At 35.0% G+C, this 25,720-nt stretch overlaps 2 protein-coding genes across 6 annotated transcripts; both read right to left on the reverse strand.

The window, feature by feature from the left end:
- Positions 1-229: 229 nt before the first annotated feature.
- Positions 230-5,809, reverse strand: LOC132038616 (uncharacterized). Of its 5 annotated transcripts, none has more exons than XM_059429286.1 (10): positions 5,532-5,809; positions 4,228-4,315; positions 3,742-3,968; positions 3,459-3,576; positions 2,599-2,679; positions 2,372-2,495; positions 1,802-2,274; positions 1,260-1,624; positions 759-845; positions 230-508 (listed from the first exon to the last, which is right to left on the reverse strand). In XM_059429286.1, exons 2-10 carry the CDS (start codon positions 4,252-4,254, stop codon positions 397-399), a joined length of 1,614 nt encoding a protein of 537 aa, XP_059285269.1. In that variant the 5' UTR covers positions 4,255-4,315; positions 5,532-5,809; the 3' UTR covers positions 230-396. The 5 variants fall into 5 exon arrangements, with proteins under 5 accessions (XP_059285269.1, XP_059285271.1, XP_059285268.1 ...); XM_059429288.1 differs by having other exon boundaries at positions 4,234-4,315; positions 5,532-5,808; XM_059429285.1 differs by having other exon boundaries at positions 2,599-2,682; positions 5,532-5,808.
- Positions 5,810-13,568: 7,759 nt separating this feature from the next.
- On the reverse strand, positions 13,569-24,745 carry LOC132038667 (alternative NAD(P)H-ubiquinone oxidoreductase C1, chloroplastic/mitochondrial). The gene is made up of 11 exons (XM_059429354.1): positions 24,545-24,745; positions 23,686-23,888; positions 19,570-19,665; positions 17,893-17,959; positions 17,619-17,790; positions 16,001-16,094; positions 15,675-15,887; positions 14,602-14,994; positions 14,417-14,493; positions 14,036-14,139; positions 13,569-13,946 (listed from the first exon to the last, which is right to left on the reverse strand). Exons 1-11 carry the CDS (start codon positions 24,594-24,596, stop codon positions 13,807-13,809), a joined length of 1,611 nt encoding a protein of 536 aa, XP_059285337.1. The 5' UTR covers positions 24,597-24,745; the 3' UTR covers positions 13,569-13,806.
- Between the last annotated feature and the right edge of the window lie 975 nt (positions 24,746-25,720).

Genomic DNA, 25,720 nt, shown 5'->3' on the forward strand with positions numbered 1-25,720 from the left:
GCATTACCATTTGCAGTTACTGCACAAATACAAATTAAGACTGGACCAATAAATTCTAAATACCACATGGCAAAATTAAAGAGAAGTAACATAAGCACTACTGCTAGAACCTTGAATAGTATAAATTAGCTAGCTATGAGCCTCCCAGTTTTAGGGGACCAGATTCAGCTTGGGGCCAAAAAAAATTTGCTGCGTCCTTTCATAAACTAATTGGACAATAAGCCCCCAATAAAATAAACCCATAGATACAACATCAATTCAAAAATTAAGCGGAGACTGTACAATTCCACCTCAACCCATCATTATCCTCCCCTATAACCAGATAAAAAATAAAAAAGCTACAACACCTTTCTAAAGGGTGCTCATCAACAAAGTAAAAAAAACAATTTATCTTAGTCATTGATGGCTCAACTTGCGCTTCTTTGCCTGTTTTCTCAGTCGCTCCCGCCTTTCTTCTTCTTCTATCTTCCGAAGCTCTTCTTCATCCTCTTGCCTTGCTATTTTCGCACTGAGGAAACCAAAAGGAAAAAAAGCAGGTCAGGATTGTTTAATCCCTCATCTACCTGTTCACTTCTGCACTAACCACTTAAAGAGTACATTTCTTGCCAAACTTAAAGTACTATGCACAAATATGAGCATATATAAAACTATTACATATCAATTGTAAAAATACTATGAACATCGTCAGTTGAATAGATATATATATATAGCCAAAAAAGGAGTGAAAATAAGACTGCTCTACAAGACATGTTACCAACCTCCGCCTTTCTTCCTTCAATATATCATCGAAATTAGCCTCCATGTCACTATCATCATCGTCATCATGGTACCTGTTAGGATTATACCTGGAAAACAGATAAGACACTTCCATCAGCCGAAAGAAAGAAAGAGGCGACATTAACATAAGCAATAACCGAAATTAAAAACGTCCTGTTTTACGAAACTTTTGAATTATTTCTAATGAAGAACCATCAAACAGGTTTCAAAGAAAGCATATATATCTCTAATCCTTAATTACAGTCCAATTGGAGAAACAAAAAATCATTCAGTTTTATGACAGAAACACCCATCAGTTGGAAGTTATTTCTCCGCAAAGGGGATGTAAACTTTTCAAACCGCAATAAACCTCAACTTATATTAGCAATCTTAAATGTTCTAGAGCTAGATGTTATACTTATGCAATGCCAACTGAACTCCCAACGGAAAAAAAGGAAGAGACAAAAATTTGTAAGGGAAGGAAGAAAGGAGAAATATATTACCCAAACATCTTCCTGATCATACTAATGGCTTCTACTCCATCATCTTCTTCATCATACATTGGTTTTCTTGCTGGGCGCCTATCATCTTTCCGATGAACTGGCGGGCGCCTGTCATCTCTTTGCTGAAGTGTGGGGCGCCTCTCCTCTTTTCGCTGAAGTGCTGCGCGCCTATCATCTCTTTGCTGGAGTGCTGGGCGCCTATCATCTCTTTGCTGAGGTGCTGGGCGCCTGTCATCCCTTTGCTGAAGAGCTGGTCGCCTGTCGTCGCTTTGCTGAGTTGCTGGGCGCCTGCCGTCTCTTAGCTGAAGTGTTGGGCGCCTATCGTCCAAGGGACGAGCTCCATTTCTAGGAGGTGGTGGTTTTATCTGTTGGGATCACAAATTTCAATCAGTGAATTCTCAAAGGTCAAAAAGTTGGAGGGATTAAACCAAATCTCAACCCACCGAACAAAGATAAAACAGCCAAAATACATTTACTTCAAAAAACAAACAAGACCTTAGAAAAGAAAAAAACATTAAATACAAGATCAAGGCACAGCTTACCTGAGGTCTAGACGAGGAGGCTGGCTGTTTCTGAATCGCCACCTGAGTTTTGGAGACAGGCACACCTTGTTTTGACATCACTTTTGACTTTCCAGATTCCAATGGTATCCTATTCTGTACCGAAGATTGCCTTGGTGCAGCCGGTTGCACCCTTGAAGGGGTTGGCCTATGGGAAGCAGGCACAGTACTCTTGGCGCCTGGTGTCAAAAATTTCTTATCATTTGGATTCCCTGAAACCTTGGGGGGCACCCCTTTTGGACCCAAAGGCCGCCCAGGTCCACTTCCATTACTGCTACCGAACTGTTTTCTAGAGTCTAATGGCGGTTGAGTCGGTTTATTAACAGACATCGATCTCTGAATCACCGCTTTAGGTTGCATTTGGCTGCTTCTTTTCACTTCACCATCATCTAGAAGCTTTCTCCCAGAATTACTTGAAGTCTGCTTGCCGCTTGGACGTTGAACTAATCGTGCATCTTCAATATCATCAAAAACCCTGAATAAGTTTCTCAATAAATATAGAACGTGTGATAGGATAAGCAGAAACATGAAAAACAGTGACCAAGAGCGCACCGCAATTAGGGGCAGACACTTTCTGAGTTAAAGAACCTCTTGATGGACCAGGAAGTTCAGCATCATCAGATAATAGAAATGAATAGTCCCTCGTATTTTTTACCATATCGATCTTTCTTTTTAACTACAGAAAATCAAATGACACAAAAAGCCTCAGTAAAATACAGAGTACATGAGTAGAAACATCAAGAAAACTGTTCGAGATATTGCAATAATTGAAGTATTACCCCATTTGTGACTTTTGGTGCATGGCTGCTGGTGGAAGGTTTTGATCCTGCAGGTTTTGAAGCAGCCCTCTTATTGCTCTGCTGCTGAAAAGGCAAGGATCAGCATCAGATGTAGTGTACGCCGATACCAGAAAGAAAAAGGATACATGTACTAAAAGGATATATGCTTGCCCCAATTAACATGACTTCAATCAACCAAGCAGAGCATGTCTCACCGAGAATATCTAGTGTAAAATGCTATGATGGGTTACATCATTCTGACAGTGTGAAAGTGGAAGCTAAAGCAGATGACATTAATATGCCCTATAGAGGCTTTATGAGGCAATGATGCATTAACAACTATGACTCAATCCCAAACAAGGTGGAGGCCTCTATAGTAATCCTCAATGACCATGTTTCTCCATTTAAACTTATGTGATAACTATACCAGATTAAAAGCAAGAAGTAAATTAAATATATATATATATATATATATATATATATATATATATATATATATATATATAATAATAGTAATAATAATAGTAGAAGTTTTCGATATTTTTAATGGCATAGAAATCTATACTAAGACTAAGATACTCCTAGAAAAGCATCAAACCTCAATACACATAGTACTAACATGACTAACACACATCCCTAACTAGTTGATATCACCTATATAGATCTTTACTTCCATTGTGCCCTATCTTTAGCTAAGTTTGCATGGTTCCAAGAAATTGTAGGTCTCTTTCAAAAAAAACTTCCCTCCATATGATTTTAGGTCTACCTCGTCCCCCTAAGCACAAACCATCCATAGGTATAAAGTTGCAATAATAAAATAGTACAAGCAACTTGATATGCATTTGAAATTCGATACATACCGAATGACTAGATTTCATGACTTTAGCTGCCAGATTTGGATTCTCCAATAGCGACTTGCTTTCTTGGATTACTCTTTGAGAGATAACAGGCTGTGAAGGTCCAAAGAAGGAACCAAAACTGCAGGGGCACATAGAAATGGTAAGACTAAAACCAAAAGCCACAAAAACAAAATGTAATATAAACTTCAAAACCGAGTTAACAACAAATAAATATCGTGAAATTGATAACTTCAAAATCAGAGCAACACATGTAGTATCATATCCACATACTAGCGGCACTCACTTATCCCTGGATGACACATTCTTTTTAATTTCGCGAGAACCACCGCCTAGTTCTTTCTTCCTCTGCTTCCTGATATCCTCTTTTAACCGTTGCCTCAGCTCCAGGTACTCTAACAACTCTTCTGAAGGCGGTTGAGGCTCTTCATCCTCATGTTCCTCTTCACCAGCCTCTTCATCTTCTTGATCTACACCTTCATCCTCATACTCATCCAAATACTCGTCATATTCCTGCACGAATATAAAAGCGGTCAAACAGGAGTATATCAATCAACTATGCTTCAATGCAATTCCCGAATTAATCAAACAATCTGCTACACGAATCCTTTTGATCCATTCTTACTCAATATTAAACAATAAATCTTTTAAGGCAAATTAAGGTGTTCCTAAAACTACAGATTTTCCATTTTCCAAGTCCACACTTAATCCCTATCAAGGTGATATAAAAGCAGCACAATTAGGAAAAAGGGAAGTCGTAAAAGACGCATAAGCTTACATCTCCTTCATATCCCCGCATAGCTGCTAAGATCAGCTGACCTGATTCTTGATGCCTCAGAGAAGAACAAAAAGAAGAAATCCTGAAATAAAAGAGAGAATGAAAAGCTATGACCACAAAATATGAAAAGTTTCCCCAAATATAAAGCTTGACCCATAAGGAACAATAACCAATAGACATCACCTCAAATCGATTAGGAGACAACACAACAAATAAATGCAAAATGTTTTTCCGAAATTCTTTTTGTCGCAGTTTTTCAGGAGTTTTCACCAAAAAAAAAAAAAAAAAAAACTAAAATTATTATCGACGAAGAGATTTGAGGGTGTTTTTCGAGCAAACGTGTTTCTTCCGTCACAAAACACAGGCATATCTTCAAAAGAACTACAACTATCCAAACATTCTTATTTTGCACCAGCTTTTTTCCAAGATCATTTTTTTCTACAAAATTTTCAAAAAATTGCTCAATCGGCTCACAAAAATCAGAAGAACATGAACCAATCAAACTTGAGAATTCTCTTTCCACTCTCCTTCAATGAATCTAGCCAATTCACAAAAGATATCAAAACTTATAAGGTTTCTTAATCCTTATTCATCAATAATAAAAAAATTTAACAGAATAATCGAATCGGTGAAAAATAAACCCTAACCACATCAATCTCAATCCTACAAATCCAAAGATTATACAAGGCAACATCAAATCAGGGAAAAAAAAACTTTGAACCAAAAAAAAAAGGAAAAATTTACCTGTATCGATCTAAAGAATAAAACAAACGCCGAAAACTTTGAACAAGAAAAAATTAGTAAAAATTAACTCTATTGATCTACCGAATTAAAAAACCGAAAAGTTTGAACAACAGAGATTGTCAAATAAAAAAAAAGAAGGAAAAAAATTGATAAAATTTACCTGTACCGATATACCGAATAAAAACAAAAACTTTGAACAAAAAGGAAAAATTACCTGTATCGATCTACCGAATTAAAAAAAAAAACCCGAAAATTTTGAACAAAATGTTGTATAAGATCTAACGAATTTTTTTTAAAAAAAAAAAACGGAAAAATTAGTAAAAATTACCTCTATCGATCTACCAAATCAAAACAAACCCAAAAAAATTACATGTATCGATCTACCGAATAAGAAAACAACCGAAAACTTTGAAGAAAAAGTAAAAATTACCTGTATGTATCTACTTTTCAAGTGAAATTCGAATACAAATCAGAAAAGAAACACTGATTCTTATACTAGACAAAACAAAACCCAAAAAAAATTGAAAAAAGGCAAAAAAATTAGTAAAATTTACCTGTATCGTTCAAGCGAATCGAATGCAAATCTGAAAAGCAGCGGCGATTCTTAGAGAAGGAAACGAATAGTTTCCGGATCTGAAGAAATCGAGTTTTGAGGGTAAATTGGGAATTTGTAATGTTTGTTTGGGAGAAAAAGGAAGATAGGGCAACGAAGAGGAATGTAGGAATGAGGAGCGAGGCTATCGTACGCTGGTGGGTGTAAATACCCCAAAACGGGCTCAATTTCTCTCCAGCCCATACTTGGACTTGAGGGGGAATTGTTACACAAATATAATATGCTTGGATTTATAATTATACCACCTCCTCACAACTATTTTTTGCCCACCAATATTGCCTTATTGCCTAATTCAACTACTACATTCGTCCAAAAACGATTGTCTTAGTTTAATTGAATATGAAGTTTGAGAAATAAAGGGAGATTTTTAAAATGTGTAGTTTAAAATAAGTTTGAGATATTTGTGTGGTTGTAAATAATTGTATAGAGTTAAATTATTTTTAAATATAAAAATGTGTCAATCTTTTTGGGACAAACTAATATGGAAATCAAGATAATTTTCTGAGACGGAGAGAGTAGTGTTTTATACTCTAATTGGTTGGGTGAGTGGTTTCTCACATGTGACACTTGGGATTTCTCCTCATCAATGTTCTCGGTCAAAGCTAGTCCCAACGAACTGCACACAAACGATTCTACAATTCTTTATTGTGGTTTGTGAGCTACTTCTAAAAAGAGTGTCAACTAAGTCTTTATTTTTTTGTTAGAAAAGAATATTACCAAATTAAGAAAGAATTAACCTTATTTTTTCAAATTTATTCTTATTAAGTGTTAATTGACCAAAATCTCGATACCTACTTAATTAGGGATTATTTAGTTAAATTACCTATTTTTACTTAAGAATTAGTATTTTTTAAGGAATATGTAAATGGCTGAGTGTACACTCTTTCTGAACAGGAGAAGTATTGCACAGTGAGCAGGTTACCCGTACACACCCAAAGAGTAGCCGCTATAGGTTTTTTGGGAGTTAAAAAAAAAAAAGAATTAGCACCACAAGGGTTGTGATGCGAGGGAATCTATCCTCCCTTAATTAGATGTGTCGGATTAAACGGTTAGGGCTCCTTTGGTATGCTGGATAAGAGATAACAATTTGGGATAAAATGTAAAATTATTTTATCTGGTATTTGGTTTGTGAGACAAGGGATAACAATCCTATGAGATGCACTAAATGGTGAGATTAGCTATTCTCATGGGTCTATCTCATCTCGAATACCAAACAAGCCCTAAGTATTGAAAAGATAGTGATAAGAAGCACTTTTCCTAATGAATTCCAATTAATCAGGACTCATTGTGAATACTAGACAGCAAATGAGAACCAAAAAAAAAAAAAAAAAAATCTTTAAGCCATAAGTACCAATAGAATTAATTATACTCACCAACTCGCCAAAACATACTAATAAGTACTCCCTTCCGTCCCATAAGAAGTGTCACCTTAGTCAAATTTTTTATCCTACAATAAGTGTTATCTCAGGAAATCAAGACATTAATTGACTAGCTTTTCCAATTTTACCTGTAGATAATAAAGTAACATCTAAATAATGATTGAAAAGCCACATAGTAACTTGGTATTGTTGAATTTTTAATGTCAAAAGATTTACTTCTTGTGCATGCTCTAATCAAAAGGTAAAAGTAATTTATTTTTATTATATAGAGGTAATTTGGTAATCTTTATATTGCATTATTGGTTTCTTAATATATATATATTTTTGCTAAGGTGACACTTATTATGAGACGGAGGGAGTATTGTTTTAAATATAAAGTTATTATTGGCGATTGTTGGGAGAAAAAGGAAGATAAAGCTTGTAGGGCAACGAGGGCTGAGCCAGTAACAATAGGGATGAGGAGCCAGGCTATCGTGCGCTGGTGGGTGTAAACACCACCCCAATGCGGGCTCAATTGAGATCCAGCCCATAGCTTGTTGTAATGCTTAGATCGCATAAACTTTTTACAAATTATATGCTCTCTACGACCATTTTTAGCCACGAATAATGCCTTTCTGCTTAATTCATCTTTTATATATATATATATATATATGTATTCTAATCGGAAAAGGTTTGGTTCGGGTTAAACGGCTGGGTTTCTAAAGTAATCAAGTATTTAAAATTGGGATGAATCATTTGATTATGAGCTTGACACATATGATTCCGTTAAAATTAAGGATAAATTTGTGTTAAACTATATTGAGAGGGGTATATTTGAACTGAAAGTATAACGAGGAGTATATTTAAACTATTTTTAATGGTACATGGGTATATTTGGCATTATTAAGGATTGTGGCGAAATGGATTAATTTATACACCTTTAATCAGAAACCCTAGATATATATATATAAAAAAATAAAAAAATAAAAAACATGATAGGAAGCATTTTCCTTTTAATGAGCCTTACGAGGCACGAATTCGAATTAATCGGAACCATTTGTGAAAACCCTTTGTGAATATCGGACAGCGAGTGAGAAACCAAAAGAATTCCTAATTTGGTCATAAGTACCAAAAGCGTTGTCTCTACTCGGTGTTATACCAACTCAACAATATGTAACAGACTTTTTAAATATACACCGTTATTGTTAAACTATAATTGATCGACATGTATTCTGATCTCGATTTATCACTTAATTATGATAAACTAATATGATTTGATGTAAATATTGAGTACTGACATATTCTTTTCCTTGAATATTAAAATTATTGATGGCATGAATGTGTATAAGTTTTACAAAGAAAAGTTCAAGTGAAATTCATGCTTAAGTACAATTGGCTTTTAATTACACTCTTGTTACTCAAATGGAAACCTACTTTTCTACATCTAGTATTATATTTTGAATACTTTAATCGTGTTTGAGTTAGAATTCGAGCATTGTATACTTAATACGTGTGTTTTAATATGTAGAATTTGATTTCGAGCCAAAAAATAAAATAAAAATTAGAGCTAAGACAGATAAAATGGAGCTTCAGAAGAAGTCCAACAAAATTACTTAGATTCGATTTCGAAGGTCAAGAATTATGCACAAGAAAAATTGATAAGAAATGAAAAATATGACACTATTGTTTATATTATTTTCACGAGTAAAATTTACTAAAAATAATATAAACATTAAATTTTCGAACATGTCCTCTATAATACCATGTCAATATAATATATATACCAGGTTGATATCATAGAGGACTGAGCTCGTTTTCAAAGGAATCAACCGATCCACTATATGATATATACCATGTGGGTATCATAGAGTACTAAGGAGTATTTTCCTTTGAAGAAATTAACCAGTCATCTATGATACCCTGTCAGTATATAAAATATACCATGTGAGTATCACAGAAGACTGAAAATTGTGTCACTATGGCATATTAGAATGAAAATAGGTTTGATGGTTGCAACCCATTTGGTGAACCATGTCCATATTGTGGAGGACTTCACTTTTGGCAAGATTGTGAAAATGCTCCCGGGAGAGAGATGTGTGCACCGTTTCAATCCTACGATGGGAATATTTGTAATATATGTGGTGGTCAAGGTGGACATTGGGGTGATTGTCCCAATTATTTTGCTCCCCCTCCCCGAAGTTGCTCTAACGAAAATGCTAGTTGTGCTTTTGAGTTTGATAGGGACAATGACATGGCAAGTGAAGGACAAAGTGCCGGATTTGAAGGCATCATGGCAATGCTCCAACCATACTTAGATCGAGAAGCTAAGATGGAGAAAGAGCGAAAACTCGTCAAACAATTCATTTTAGAAAATGGAGAAGCTATAAAAAGAATGAATGATTCATTTGAGGATGCCAATTCCCCAATTGCATCCTCAAAATGCTATAACAATAGTATTTCTTCGTTTAAATAGAAAATCAATTTCTACTTTGTTTCGTTTTAAACATATAAAATTAATTTAATAATTTGAATTAGAATTATCCAAATCAAAATTTGATAAAAAATAATAAGTACTTTACACCTTTAAATTAATCGAATTAAAATTGAAAGTATCAACTGATGCTTAAATATTGCTATTGTTTTATCTCAAAGAGAGGAAAATAGTTTCTTTTAAACAAGTCTTCTCTTTTAAAAAAATATTAATAAATTTACCGATTTTGTGTTCGTAGCAAACATTAATATAATAAAGTTTTAGATATTTTAACACAAACTACAATGTTATATATATATATATATATATATATATATAATCACTATCCAAACACAACTACATACACATAGATACATTATAATCTAAAGTGTTTAAGCACAAAGCGCAAGTAGCGGGCCGCAAATCTAGTATTTTGAGAAAAGTTACATTGATATTTGGCAGTTGAAAACCTTTAAAAACTAAAAGTTATTTTAACCTTTGTTCATAGAAAACTAACCGTTGCAATATTAACTACAGTGACCATTTACTTCAATAGTTTTTAACAATTAGATATAGAAATGGAATTTTTGAGGGAATTGATGGTTCATTTTTTGTCCCTATTTTTAAAAATTCAAAGTTAGGCTTCTTTTGTTTTATAGGCAGGGAAAATATCCTTTTTGCCTTCCACTATTCCGTTGCTTCTCCATCTCTTTTCCTTCGAGTAAATATCTCAAAAGAATACCATAGTTCTTCAATTTTAGAATCTTGAAATTCTTATTGGGGTGATAATTCAAACTTGATGGTTGATTATTGTTAAAATCGTTGAACTGTTATTAATTGTTTGTGCTTATATTTTCACTGCAAACACTAATTTAGTGATTCAGTTTAAGAATTTCAAAACTCCATTATTGGTCTTATAAAGTCTTCGTGAAGACAAAGTGGTTATTTGACTAAATTTGTGGTTGAGAGTCACTTGTGTTGATGTGATGATCTTTTATTTCAAATAATAAATATTCCCTATTAACAACAACAACACAATAGTCTCAATGTCTGCAAAGTTTTCAAATATCCAATAAAAGAAGATGATAATATCGTCTAATTTTAGTACCCGTTGATTTGTACTCAAAACTCTTTCTTTTTAATTTTCTGCCACAAATATAAGCGTAGAGGCGGACAGATATGCAAGATAGGACACTTTACTTTTTTATACGCTTGGTGAGCCTTACCCTATATTTAATAGGGACTATACAACTGTTCATTTTACTCGCTAAGTTATGTTGTTCATAGAAGTTTCATGGCCAAAGGATCAAATTTACCCTCCAAGTATGGTTTATAGTTCAAATTTATCCTCCGTCAAAGTTTGAGATTAAATTTGCCCTCTCCATTAGGATACTTGATAAATTTACCCTGACTATGGATGAAAGTATGATTAGGACTCCTTATCAGTCCATGTAGGCGTCATGTGTATAAATAAATTTATTTTTCCTTTAAATCTTAGTGTAAAAACTATACTAGTTAATTTTTGTCATGTATTTTATTTTTTAATTATAAAAAAAGAATACAATATCTAATTTTCTTCTCCATTAAACCATTGCTTCCCCTTCTGCTTCTCCGCCACTGTCATCACCATCCACCGCCCTCCACCATCGGTTAATTTACTAAGATTAACAGTTGTTTTGTTTTTGGCACCGTCAAAAGACAATAATTTTAACACTCTTGCATCTCCAAAAAGGCGCACATAGCAGCCGTTTTGACTCTTCACTTTGCATTTCAGAGAGTTAAAAACAATTTACATGCAACCAAGAACAATTGATTAGTTTAAAGTTCTCAATTACCAAATTTCAAAAGCTCTAATTGATCCATATTCCACAAGCTCGCAGTCTACTATTTTCATTTGGAAAACAACATTAACATAAAAGCTTGCAAGTTTCCGTAGAAGGTGTTGCAACACATCTGACAATACCACCGGTTTTGTCTGGCATTGACACATTCTGACTCCTGCAACAATTTACTAAATTAACCAATGGTGGAGGCGGTGGACGGTGATGACAGTGGCGGAGAAGAAGAAGGGGAAGCGGTGGTTTAATGGAGAAGAGGATTAGATATTGTATTCTTTTTTTATAATTAAAAAAAAATACATGACAAAATTTAATTAGTATGGTTTTTACACTAAGATTTAAAGGAAAAATAAATTTATTTATACACATGGCGCCTATGTGGACTGATAAGGAGTCCTAGTCATACTTCCATCCATAATCAGGGCAAATTTATCAAGTATCCTAACGGAGAGGCAAATTTGATCTCAAACTTTGACGGAGGATAAATTTGAACTATAAACCATACTTAGAGGATAAATTTGATCCTTTTCCTAAGTTTCATAGACATAATGAGTCATTTTTAGTTGGCATGATACGAGACACGTAGATTTTGAATTAATTTATGGTAAGGCCTAGAAAGGGGAAAACATTTGAAATCTTTGAATGATCATCAATAGACACATACATTGGGTAGTATTTGATATATTGTCACGACCCAAATTCATGTGATCGGCACCCACCACACTACCCAAGCCGAGTGAACTGAAATTTTCAGACGCCACAGTTGGTGCCTAGGCGGGGGTTCTCTACCTCATATGTTTGGCATTCTCTATCCCACACGCCAATCTTGGCGCGGCACGCCACTCCAAACGACGATGTATGTGAGTGGTCATTGTTCCATATTCTTGTATCCTCTTCACTTCCTTTCACTTGACTACTCCAACATTTTTCCAATTGCATTATTGATATATTCACGAATTTCTATTCTGATACAACTATTGTGTGGGTCTAGGTATACCTCGGGTTCACTTTAAGTATGCCATTAAAATTTTAATTAACCCGTATTATCATCCTAAATTTATGGAGCTTTACATATATGTTTTAAGATGGTTCACCCAATGCAAGTTAACGATATCGGGTGCCTGTCAAATTGGAGAGTGAGATAGGAATTCTTGACATTCGAAGACACAAAGAAAGAGACATCAAAGATTAGATAAAATAATTTTCTTCCTGCAAGTTTTATAAGAGGTCCTAGTGTAATCCCGCCCTTCTTTTTGAGTACTCGAATCTCGTTCCTTGATTTGAGACTTCCATAGTTTCACTTAGTGTTTTGGGACTTACTGAAATAGTTCGGATTGGGACACACGAGGCTTGGGTGAGTTTCGGATAAGAAATCACATTTAGCACAGAGGTAACAATTCTGCATCGATTTTTAGAGATTATACGTGACTCCGTGCTAGATTTAATCCCTGATAATTGATTTTGAAGGTAGAAATTAGGGAATTTTGCCATACGTTTAAGAGACGGTAAATTGAGGATTTGAACATCGAATTGAACTTGAGATTGAAATCTAACTATAAATTTGAACACGCAATCAATTTTGAGGTTTGAACACTAGGCTCGGGTTTAACTTTTTGGGTTGACTTTAACTCTACCCAGTCTATAGTTACAAACTTGGTATAACCTCGTGAAATATTCTTTTCTAAAGATCGAGCTCGTGTGATTGATTCGAGGCGCGGAAAGGCAGTTCAAGAAGGCTAGAGTTGCTTCAGACCAAGGTAAGTTAAGGCTTTGACCTTAATGAGGAAATTTTCCTAATTGAACATGGTTTACATATACAATGTATATGAGGGTTCCGTATATGTAAGGTGACGAGCGTATATACAGATATTGGGTTACAAATGCTATACGCGGTACATACCCTGTGAAATTTTAACCAAAAAAATAGCCTCTTCACAACAAAGAAGTTGTTTGAATGAGATAAATATAGGCTATATGCAGGACAGACCAAAGTAACACGGATTTTTCTCCTTTTTTTGGACGATAGCATGAGGTTGTCTGTAAGTAGTAGCATCACTAGCATCTTTGCAGAAGCTTTTTGTCCATTTAGGTAGAAGAATTATTCAGTACTTCCCCAAATAATATCGTCTTTCTCCTCCACATCAGAAAAACTACCTTAGGTGTTCCGCAGCTCACCTATAAGTTTACTTACTCCAGTTTGAGTGCAGCCTGTGAACTTCACTTGTCTTCCTTTGGTTGTTATGCATGCCCTTCGAGATTTTTGCTTAAATCAGTGTTGAGAAGAAGATTTCTATAATATTCCTCATGCACTATTTTGTGTTTGAATCTGGTTTTCATTTAACCTGAAGTTGTACACTGACTATCCTTTACAAGGATTATGAATATAAATGTAATTAGCCCACCCATAATGTGATGAAAAACAAATGCATTACTCTAAGATCTTGATTTGAGCTTTAGCGAGCATTCTGTAGTGTTGCGACTCAAAACGGTTTTCTCAACTATACTATACAGAATTTCCAAAGTTGTGTTCCCGACCAAAACCCCATTGATCTAAGATCCTGATTGAGCTTTAGCAAGCATTGTCTGTAGTGTTGCAACTGAATCAACTGCGGATTTCAGTAGCCAACTGAATCCTACTTTCACGCGGTGCTGATCAGTTGGTAATCTGATCAAATAGGCCACTTTTCTTGCTGCAATAAGTAACAATTGAAATATGAGAAAATGCAGAATAAGGCAGGGAATGTAATAGAATGATGAATGCTCGAAATGTGAAGGATACCAGTATGACCAACAAAACCCTCCAAGGTCAGCCCATCAGTGAAACTTGGTGAAACAGCAGCGTCGTACCTCCCAAGTGTCATCATCTCACCTAAATTTTGGTACCTGCAACATAATGGCATAGTATATTAGTCAAAAAAATCATTTGTTTCTTCATAATCACCTGGTACAGCTCTATGACTCCGACTGCAAACTCGAATAGCAGCAAATAGATAATTCTCCTTGGTAGTTAAAGTTCCACGATTAAAAAAAGAAATTTAAAGAAAAAGCTATATCATATGGTAATTGTTCCTAAACGAAACTAAGCCATGTAACGGACAATCACTCAACAAATAATAGACAAAACTAGATAGCGAATCAACTTAGCAGATACGGAACAAACCTAAAAGGCAACAGTGGACGATCATTAATCGCGGCCCACAAATTCCAACCAGCAAAATCTGCCTGCTGGAAAGCAACCTGCGACGCAAACCACCGAAAATCAGTACAGAAAGAGCATGCCTCTCAATCATAGGTTCTCATATATATCTTTCACGAGCTTACTCAAATACAAATTCAATCAACTACCTGTGCAGTAGCCGGAAGCAACTTCCCATTTTTGTCCCTTAATGTAGAAGAATCACCAACAGCAAATATACGAGGATGACCCTTGACACGGAGAGTTTCATCAGTTTCTGCTTGTCCTCTAGCATTCAGAGGAATGTCGTAAGGTTTATCACTAGGTTCCAACTCAGGAAGTAGTGGTTTAGATCCAACAGTCCATAAAACTATATCTGCCCTTATAATCTGACTCTGCAAGCCCCTTTCCGCAGGCTGCAATTCAAGTATTAGACTTTCAGAATGATCAGCTGCTGAGTCCATATTTTTAGATTCAGCATCAGAGATCTGAGACTCGACTCCTTTTGTTATGCATCGGACAAAGTAACCAAGTATGAGTTGAACTTTCCTGGACGCAAGTACCTGAAAGAAGACGCTTATGTTCAAATATAAGGGACATAACAGACAGTGGGTCATGATGAAACAAGAAGTTTATCACGTTGTAAAATGAGGGGAATACAAAAAGGCTTAACTTACAAAAACAATGTCCACAATGGCATTGAATGAAGCTTGAGTTGATTACCTTTGTAACAAGCTGGGCATGATCAACATCTATACTCTAGCTTAAGAGGGAGCCTTACAAGAATGAACCTAGAGCTACTTTTTAACAGTGTACATAGGCCATATATAGATAGCATATCTCTAGGATTCTTCATTTGATTCTTTCCTTATTCAGATTCAATGTACGTGTATTTAAATTTTGCACTTCTCGCAATAATATACAAGGAAATAGCTCAATTGTCTTTAAAACTTACAAAATATAACAAGGAAGAAAGAAATGAAGAATGTATTTACTTGATTATTTCCCCAAGTTATTGGGTGTTTAAATAGGAAATACACCTATTCTAAACAAGGAAAGAAACCAAGGCTATATCATCCTAATTGATTCCAACTAATATACACAATATACTTAACATATTAAATGTTGTGAACGTTGATCCAAATTTTTGTTGAAAGATAGAGGAAGAATAAAGAGCGGAAATACTATGGCACTAAAGCACCTTTGATGAAATGATGGCAACTCAATGATATAAATTGCTTACTTTTAGTGCTGCTTCCCTATTTCCTGCTGGAGCATTTGACAAGATCGTCTTATCAACATTAATTGCTTGTACAATTCCCTTTTCTTGCAACCTTTCCGATATCGTGGCAGCTAACTCAACTCCACCATAACCACATCCAACCACTGCTACTCGTATTGCAGAGTCCTTACCAAAGTTCTTACGCTCTAGTTCCTGTAGCTTTTTATCAACCCTCTGAACAAAAAATACAGAGCTAGAAACACTTTAAATTTGCAAAAGAGCCAAATAGCACAATTTGAGTTAACTTTAAAATGGTAAAACGTAACCTTATTCAATCAAGTACTGACATGAGCATCCTCTAGGGTATAAAATGGTAAGGCATAATCTGCAGCACCTGGAACAATATCAAGTTTGGCCTCGGCTCCTATAGCAAGGACCAACCTGGCAGCCAGAAGATTTAAGAAAGAAGTTTTTCATATTAGCATACCATGTTTAAGGACTAGTTAATCATCCAATCCACAGATGAATGATACTCCTTCCATTCCACTTTATGTGAAGAAATTTGGAGTATGAGGGTCAAACTAATTTTCGGACATAGATCTTCAATTTAAAATACAACTAATGTAATTAATAACTAGATAAAATACTATAAATCACAATTCAAATTATTAAAAAAAAAAAAAAAAATCATGGTCAAAGAAAGCATCATTTGACTTTCCAAATAATAACTATACATAAGAACTTAGGGAGTAGTAAAATGCAGACTTCATTAAGAAGAAAAATATTACTCCCTTAATTACAAATTTAGCTTTTTTTGGATAGCCGTGGTGTCCAAGCCAGCTTGCACGCACTTTATTATAGAACTTATTAAAATCTGTTTGATGTGGAAACTCACTAAAATTGAAGTTGAGGATGTTGAATTAGCCCATCCAACTTTAAAGTTGTCTGATATTGGCAACAAATTGAGGAAGAGTGGCACATCACAGAAAGAACCAATCATTTGAGAAAGCCAGCACAGAAAAGAAATCTGTGTAATAGCATGTTTCAGTATCTTATTATCTATTATGCATGATTTGGTATCATAAGCAAGCCTTATAACTTCCAAGTCAAAAGGGTGCAGGGGGGCATCTTCAAGAAAAACAACTCTAGCACTTAGCTTCTCCAATCTCCACCAGTTAAATTTGCACTCACGAGGAAATTAGAACCCTCTAGTCGTGTCTTGTTCATAAGGAAATAAGGGGACATTTGGTTTAACTAAAACTTATACAGGAATTAGTAGAGGGTGAATTATAATGCCGGAATTATTTTTTCGTGAGATGTTTGGTTTGATGCATTAAAAAATAGTATACGTAATGCATAATATTAAATAATATTATATGTCTACAATTTTTAAACAAAATTGATGTATGCTTATTATTAACTTTTAGTTGCTTTAATCCCTGTACTGCCTATATTCTTATTTCTTACTCTATCCTGCATAAAATAATACATAGATTCCAGCATAATTGGTACAGGTATTATTTTTTAGGAAAAGAGAAGTAGAAAGCTTTAGCGATGTGGATTTAATGTGGATTTTAATCTCCTTATCCGACCAACCAAAACCTGTAAGAATTTGAGAGAGACAAAAAAATTAATGCAAAATCACAGACCTGACAGCTTTTTCGGGTGGAGTGAGAAGAGATTATGTATAACATGTTGTGAAATCCAACAGGTTAAAATAATTATTAGATAGTGATAATATCCACTATGACTTCATTTCACCTCATGACAGAGTTAGTTAATTAAAGACACTACGAATTTCTAGCATTTGGACTTTGGGAATGCAATGCCGAGGTAAGTTTGCCTAAGACACATGAAAAGGCATCCAATTCATATCGTTCTAAGACACAGTACGTCAAGAAAAAGAGCTTCAATCCTAAATACAATTTAAGGTTTCTTCAATACCCAGTCAAGTGAGTAGCATACCAGTCATATTCAATGAGGAGACCGCTTTCCAGTTGAACAGTCCCTGCTGTAGGTGCATTAGTTCCTAAGTGGTCACATGGATATAAGCATTTTACCCTGTCCTTGAAGAACCGCACATCAGTATTGGCAAGCAAGTCTGAGAACTGTGGAGCAATTTCCCATGCTTCAACTTCTGCATTTGAAATTCTTTATTTAGCGGCTATAACATTGGCAAGAACCAAACATAAGCAATAAAGGTCATGAACGGTTACATCGAACAGGAAGTAGAGAATACCTCCAGAGAGAAGTTCATACAACATTGGCTTAAAAACGAAACGTTCAGATTGATCGATGAGGACTACCTGAATTATTTTAATGAGACACATGCTCAGTGAACTAACAAGTGAAGGTAACATATCTTCATATTCTATTCCTTCTAATATCTACCAATAATAAGAGACGCATAATTCATAGAAAATAAAAATAAAAATGACCAACACAAGCAAATACAACCTCAGTCGTGAATAAAGTAGGCAAGGGAAAAAGAAAGAAGAGAAATGGAAGGATACATCATTCATCCCTTCATCGGCAGAATTTCTAAAATTTAGAGCTTCTACCACCTAATGGAACCTAAATCTCTGTCCGCATTAAAGTTCAATCATTTTTCCAGAAACGCTCCTTTTGTAACAGATAAGCTGGGCCCCAAAACTCCAAAAGTACTACCTCCATCCCATATAGATGACCTAATCCGACTAGTGCGTAGATTACGCGAAGAAAGTTTGAATGAATTATTACGGAGTTAGTCAACAAGCCCTCATGATAATAGTTTGAAATGTGAAATAGTTGAACAGTGAAAAAAATGATCCATCGATCTTAAGTATATAAGATAATAAATACTAGCATCAGTTCACATCATTTTTGAATCTTTTACGGGGAAAAAAGGCTTTCCATCTAATGGACAAATTCAAAGTATTTCAATACAGGAAAAGAGAAAGAAACACATGTGACTGGAATGCATGGGATATTTTATCGCAGTGTATTCATTAAAATTTTCATTTCCCCATGACTTGTCTATTAGCAGAAATGAGTGTCTCCAACATCTACTTATCTTTCCTGAAGCAGCAAGATCTAATTTTAGAAAGTCTTGATTCGTAGCTAAACAATGCACATTAACATCAAATTCAAAGAGATCATCACAAATGGAAGAGACCAAGGAAGCACCACAACATGTGGAGACTAGACAACAAAGAAAGGACTGACAACCACGAGCTAATTCTACAAATATCAAACTCCAGAACCATGAGAAGAATCCAAGATAATAAGAGAGCGTAAAGCAAATTCACAAGTATAAATTACATTTAGATCACAATGAAAATGAGTTCTCCAGGGAAGCAGACTTTTCGGGAAGATAAGAGTTCAAAAATAGGACTATATTGAGGCAGAGATGAAGGAAATAAACATAAACCAATTTAAAACAATTTGTGAAAAGTGTGATATGGGGTTAAAGAAAACAAAGGTAAGAACATGGTGGAGTTGATCCCAAGCTAGACTGACAGTAACCTTACACGATGTCATGTTTGGGGATGAGCCATGACAAGTTTTGAAACAAAAGAATTACCATAGTCAAGAGGAAGCTATGCAATGGCAATCTCATGAGATACCACATCAATTTCGGAAATAAAAATTTAATATGTGCTTTCTTTTCTTTTATAAGTTTTAAACTTTCCCTAGAACTTGCTTGCATGACAATTATGTGACGTGACTTATCAAAAGAAATCATGTGACACTGTTGTATCTACTTCTGTTGATTAGCTAATGGAAAAGGACCAAATTGGAAAATAATTTGACGATGCAGCACATTACAAGCTATTATATCTTTGAAATACTAATACTTACTAAAGCGTCAGGCATCAGGGAGGTCAAGTCCCATCTGAAGCTCTAACAGAATTCAAGCTTTAAAGACAAAATTTACCTGTGGTTTCTTGTCATCAGGCCAAACAAGTGATTCTAACCTCAGTGCTGTATAAAGACCTCCAAATCCACCACCTACTATGCAGACCCTTGGTCTCTGCACCCATAAAAATTCTGTATTACCAAATGAGGCTAGAATCCGTAAATCCCTAAGCTGAAAATTTGTCTAATAAACTAAGCAACATCGTGGTTAACCCCAAGCAGAAAAGAACAGAACAAAGCAAACAAGTTATCCGATTTCCTTCCGATGGCGCTGGAGTAGGAGAATAGATAGGCTTTGAGCATAATTCAACAAATTGTGTAATAGTATTCGACTCCAAGTATGTTATGGCCCTCGGTTTCAACTTGGACAAGCCCATTGGAATTACTGAGGTTAAAATCACTGCTCATGAAAGATATGGTAGAAAACATATCACTGTAACTGAGGATATACAGTCGAATAAATTGACAGACTATCGAATTACTGTTTCTATTGCTTTCAGATTATCATAGCAAACACTTAACATGAGAAGCCAAACATCTACATACAAACACACCAAATGGTCCGGGAGAGTGTACATCATAGATAAAAATTGAGCAATATCCACATTTCAAACAAGACTATTTATCCCTGATAAAGATATATGCATACAGACAAAAATAACGAAGTATGTTTCCAGACAAGACTTACCCTGCATTTTGTACAAGCATAATGTAAAATCTTTAGAGGATTAACTTTTACAACAAAATCATGAAAGTCATATCACTCTAAAAAAATCTAATACTCACTCTCTTCCTCTTTATGTGACCTAGTTACTATTTGTAGAGTCAAAGGATGCTTTCTCTGACCACGATATTTTCAAATACTATTTAAATATTTTGAATTGTTAACTACTGTTACGTATAGTACTTTGTATGTAGTTTCTAAAGATGTGATTTGTCTTTTTCAAAAAGATTGAAAATCCTATGTCCGAATTCACGCCGAAAATTAGTTAATTGGGCCCTTGTACTTCGAATCAGGTCACATAAAGTGGAAAGGGGTATACATGTTTTTCCCACCATATAAAAGTTATATAACATCTTCTATAGTCTCTACTCCAGAAGAGTGTCCTTCATTTTCTTAATGAGATGAAGCAATGGCTGATTAATTTACCATGACATTTTTTGGTTAATAAGTTACCATGAAATGTTACAATCTTAGAGGCATTTTGGCCACCAAAATGCCTTAAAATGTTATCCATGAACATCCACTACCTTTCTCGTCCTCCTACCATTTCTTTCAATAAATTGATGGATAGACTTTGTTCATTCTTTGTTCTAGAGGAAATTTAGTTAAAAACTACTTCTTCTTTTTTTTTTTTTTAAGCGAAAAGTGCAAAAAGCAAACGCCAAGGCCCATTGGGCGCTTAACCAAAAGTGAAAAGCGACGAGCACGCTTCTTCAAAATTAAGCACACAATTTACAGGAAAATACGAATTTAGCACTTATTCTATCAATTTAAACTAAAATTATCGATTCTAGAGGTGTATCGCTGGTGTACACTAGGGCGATCAATGACATGTATGTGGAGTCAAGACCAAGGTAAGGACAGTGGGAGGAGACTCAGAGCACTTCCATGATGGGGTTGCACCAGGGATCAACTCTTAGCCCATTTTTATTTGCCCTGGTAATGAATGACTTGATGCAGAAAATGTTGGGGAGGTTACTTCAAGTTGAGCAGGACCAAAACAGAATACTTGAAGTGCAAGATCAGTGATATAATGCACGAGGCTAGCGTGGAAGTGAGGTATTATACCCAGGTCATCCAAAAGAGAGGAAGTTTCAAGTATCTTGGTTCTATTATCCAAGAAAATGGCGACATTGGCGAAGATGTCACACATTGTATTGGTGCAAAGTGGATGAAATAGGCTCGCATCTAGAGTCTTATGCGAGAAGAAGGTTCCACCAAAACTTAAAAGGCAAGTTCTACCGAGATGTGGTTAGACCAATATGTTGTATGGGGTGGAGTGTTGGTCAGTCAAGAACTCACGTTCAAAAGATAAAGGTTACAGAAATGTGAATGTTACGATGGATGTGTGGGCATATGAAGAGATATAAGATTAGAAATGAAGATTTACGAGACAAAGTGAGAGTTGTCTCGATAGAGGACAACATGACAGAAGTGAGGCTAAGATGGTTCGGGCATGTGAAGAGTAGATGCATGGATGCCCTGCTGCGGAGTGTGAGAGGTTGGCTATGGATGGTTTTGAGAGAGGTAAAGTTAGGCCGAAGAAGTATTGGAAGAGGTGATTAGACAAGACATGACACAATTTCAGCTTACCGAGGGCATGACCTTAGATAGGGGGTTAAGGAGGACATGAATTTGGGTAGAAGGCTAGTAAGTAGTTGAGTGTTGTCACGCTTATCCTTCCATACTTGTAGTCATAGTATCATCCTTGTAGTTTCTTGTCCTTCGATTTCTATCACTATCTGTTATTTCTCGTACTTCGATTAGCATATTATTTTGTGGTAGTTATTGTTCCTTCTCTCAGACTGCTTAGGCATGCTTTATATAGTATTTTGCCATGACTTCTTTACTTCTGTTATTTCTTTTTCCGAACTGCTTTGATTTGCTTTCTTTGAGCCGAGAGTCTATCGGGAACAACCTCTGTACCTCGTAGCGGTAAAGTCTGAGTACACTCGACCCTCCCCAGACCCCACTTGTCGGATTACACTGGATATTCTGTTGTTGATCATTCTACCATTCAACATACAATGATGACAATAATTTACCAGTTTTCAAAAAAAAAAAAATATACAATGATGACAATATTAATCCAACAGCTCAAATTAAACATTATTTGAATATAATCTCAATGAGGCAACTGCAGATAACTTCAAGGTGAACTTCTTTTCACTTTTTAATTATTCAACCATAAAAAGAAATCAGTTTGCAGCATTCAATTTTAAATTTAATCACTTTATGAACTGTACTAAAATAGTACAAAGAAGCACAGAATCAGAAATAGCAGAAGGACTTGTATGCTAAGATTGTGGAAGAGAAAACCAATCAGAGGTAGTAGAATAAGAGGACTTGCATACTATAACAAGAAGAAAGCGTAATTGTTCGACGAAAAAATAACAAACAAGAAAGAAGAAACAGAAGCACCAGAGGAGGTGTCACAACTCGATAACAAGAAGGTAGGAATAATAAACAAAAAGTCGAAGTGTATTGGAGAGGAGTCCTAGAACTCAAATAGAAAAAGAACTGTTACCCCTCCCTTTTCACTGATGTTAAAGTGTCTCTTTTGTAATTTGGTTTCTAGGATACACTAAGAAATTTGCTCTACACCCTTTAATTTGGAACAAATTATGGTTAATTTTATATTTCATTCCATCATCCAATACCAAGTAGTAATCCGTTTATAGGGCAAATTAAAATTCCAAATTGTCTATATTCACTGAGAGAGAAGACAAAGAGTCTTTAACGCTGATCAACCATTTAGTTGCAAAGTATCACAACTCAAGTCAACTCTGGTTTTGAAGAACTCAACCAGTTTTCAAGTCTTGGTATTGTCATAAACAATGCTAGTTTGTATCTGTATTCTCTTCGAAAAAATCCTCTCCCGAGTTTTTATTTTTCCATATGTTGTCATATGAACCTAGTTGCTGACTATCATATTATTCTTGTTCCAACTACTGCAACAAACTTTTTCTCTCCCCGATAAATCCTCCATTATCGAATTCTCCTAGCTAAATTAGACATAAATTATTTCAATTTTATTTTTCCACATATTCAAAAGCTATGTATACATAATATCCTAAGTTGTGATTCTACCCGAATTAAAAAATAAAAGAAGAATATAAAGTCATACTTCTCTAGAACAGCCATCCTCCATAATAACGTTTCACTATAACATCCAAGTTTTCTTTGGAACCGATTTCAATGTTCTCTATAATAGCATTTCGCTATAGCAGCCAAAAAGTATTCAAACAAACGACACCGTTATGAAGAGATTTGACTGTATTTAGCTATTTTGGACAAAGATTAGGTAATTTGACTACAGGAAACAACAAAATGGAACAATCATTTCGAGCCACATATAAGTACCAATTTTCAAAGTTGAACATTACCTACAGCTTAGCAAAAGATGCTAACCTTTTTATCAGGCCACATATAATTAACATTTTGAGCATTGGCTGCAGGAACTTCATCCATAGTGCTTCCCAATCCAGCACTGGTGCTTAAGGCAACAGTACGTAGCGATCTATTATTCCTCCTTGAGCTACCAAAACGTCGCAAACTGCTCCAAATGTTCGGTAATTTAGGCGAACGTGTATTCCCACATTGCATTTGGCGACCTAAGATATCACCAATATTGCTCAATTTCCAAAGCCAAACAAACTAATAAAACTAAGCATAAGGTATGTAGCTTTGGGATACCGGATTCATAAAGTACTTTCGGTGCCGAGTATAAATTTATGTGTAAAATTTCACTATAATTATAATAAATACTACCTCTGTCCCAATTTATGTGATACAATTTGAATTTCGAGAGTCAAACTTCTTTATTTTAACTGTGAATTCGGACATACAATCTTTTACGTTTTTTTTTTTTTTTTAATAATTTACATATTTAGAACTAAACTGGGCACGAAGTTTAAGAGAAAAAAATCTTTCAATATGAGGTCTAAAACAAGCCAAAAAAGTTTTAATGGCTAGAAATCATTTCACTAAAGGGTAAAATGAAAATATCCTAAGCATAGAAAGACGTCATTCTTTTTTAAACCAACTAGAAAGGAAATAGTCTCGAATAAATTGGGACAGGAGTGAGTAAAAGGTGGTATAAGTCATAATAATTGATAATTTTAAAAATTTAAAGGGCATCCGAATAAATGGGGGCCAAAGGTTTTCTTGTTTGACTTTCGAAATCCTAACGGTATCACATTAATTGAGACCGGGGAGTAATAAATATGAAAAATGGTAAGGTAATGAGAGATGAAATTAATAGACTTACAACTGAGTAGTGCAATTTTTGCTGAAGAAGAACAAGTTAGAGCGCACTCCATTGGATTACTTGGTGGTAAGGCAAGTGAGCCAAATGGTGAGAGGCAGATGATTCATACGGGGTTTGAGTGGTTCGCTCGGTTCCACGTTATTTGGTGCCCTGTTTTGGGGTGGGTTTGGTACAACTTTTCAAAAAATATTTTCTCGGATTTTCCTACTATTTTTTGTGTTTGGTAGGGAAGTTAGAAAATATTATTTTAAGAGTATTTGTATATATTTAAAGCAAAACACTATGAAATTTTTGAATTTGAAGTGTAACTTACTGTGAGGCTAGGTGAGGAGGTGGGAAGTGGGGATGGATGTTGGGGTAAGTGTGGGTGATATAGGCAGGTAGAGGGGTGGTGGGGGGATAATGCGGGGCAGTAGGAATATTTTTTTTCAAGATATTTAGTAGGCGTTAGGTCATACATACCAAAAACAAATTCACTTTTTTTTGGAATTTTTGAAGTTGGAGTTGTGTTTGGCCATAGTTTTTGAAATTGTAGTTTTTGGTGAAATTTAATTGTAAAAAAGTGAAAAAAAATTGAAAAACAAGTTTTTTGAGTTTTTGATATTCCGGAAAAAAGTGAATAATTTTTATAGCCAAACGGCACCTAATGCAACCAAACAAGAAAAAATAGGAAAACATTTTCCGTCATACCAAATACATCCTCGGTTTTATTTTTACTATGACATATCTTGCGTGTGTTTTAAGGTATATCAGGGTATATTACATTATACATTCATTTATCTCCTATATATCATGTATATTCGTGTAAATTCATAAGAAATTGTGTGATATCAATATGATATACACGATATACGATACGATATGCACATTTAAGCAGTGAAGTTCATGAATATTTGTGTGTGATATACAAGCAATACAACGTAATATACATACTTGAAGCAAGTCCAAAGAACTTCTAATCTTCCTCAAATTTTGTATTATAATACCGTCCAGATGTTTCCAACCAACCACTCACATCTTTTTAATCATACAGAGAAGAAAGAGGAGGAGGAAGAGGTTAAAATTTATGTAATTCTCGAACTTGGATTCAATCCTTTGAATTGAGCGGCAACTTTGTTGGAGATGTCTTCAATGAAAAAGGAAAGGCAGAATCCTCATCCACTGTTACTGAAAAGA

This window comes from Lycium ferocissimum, chromosome 11, assembly GCF_029784015.1.
Source record: "Lycium ferocissimum isolate CSIRO_LF1 chromosome 11, AGI_CSIRO_Lferr_CH_V1, whole genome shotgun sequence".
Classification (NCBI taxonomy): domain Eukaryota; kingdom Viridiplantae; phylum Streptophyta; class Magnoliopsida; order Solanales; family Solanaceae; genus Lycium; species Lycium ferocissimum.

Bases quoted from the DNA above. Each gene is read 5' to 3' on its own strand.
- LOC132038616 (XM_059429285.1), bottom strand. From the start codon at position 4,254: ATGCGGGGATATGAAGGAGATGTAAGC. The intron at 3,577-3,741 runs GTGAGTGCCGCT...GTGCCCCTGCAG, and splicing joins AATGTGTCATCCAGGGATAA to TTTTGGTTCCTTCTTTGGAC. The intron at 2,275-2,371 runs GTGCGCTCTTGG...ATGATATTGAAG, and splicing joins AGTGTCTGCCCCTAATTGCG to ATGCACGATTAGTTCAACGT.
- LOC132038667 (XM_059429354.1), bottom strand. From the start codon at position 24,596: ATGGAGTGCGCTCTAACTTGTTCTTCTTCAGCAAAAATTGCACTACTC. The intron at 17,960-19,569 runs GTAAATTTTGTC...AAAATAATTCAG, and splicing joins CTGATGACAAGAAACCACAG to GTAGTCCTCATCGATCAATC. The intron at 15,888-16,000 runs GTCAGTACTTGA...TTTTTTGTTCAG, and splicing joins ATACCCTAGAGGATGCTCAT to AGGGTTGATAAAAAGCTACA.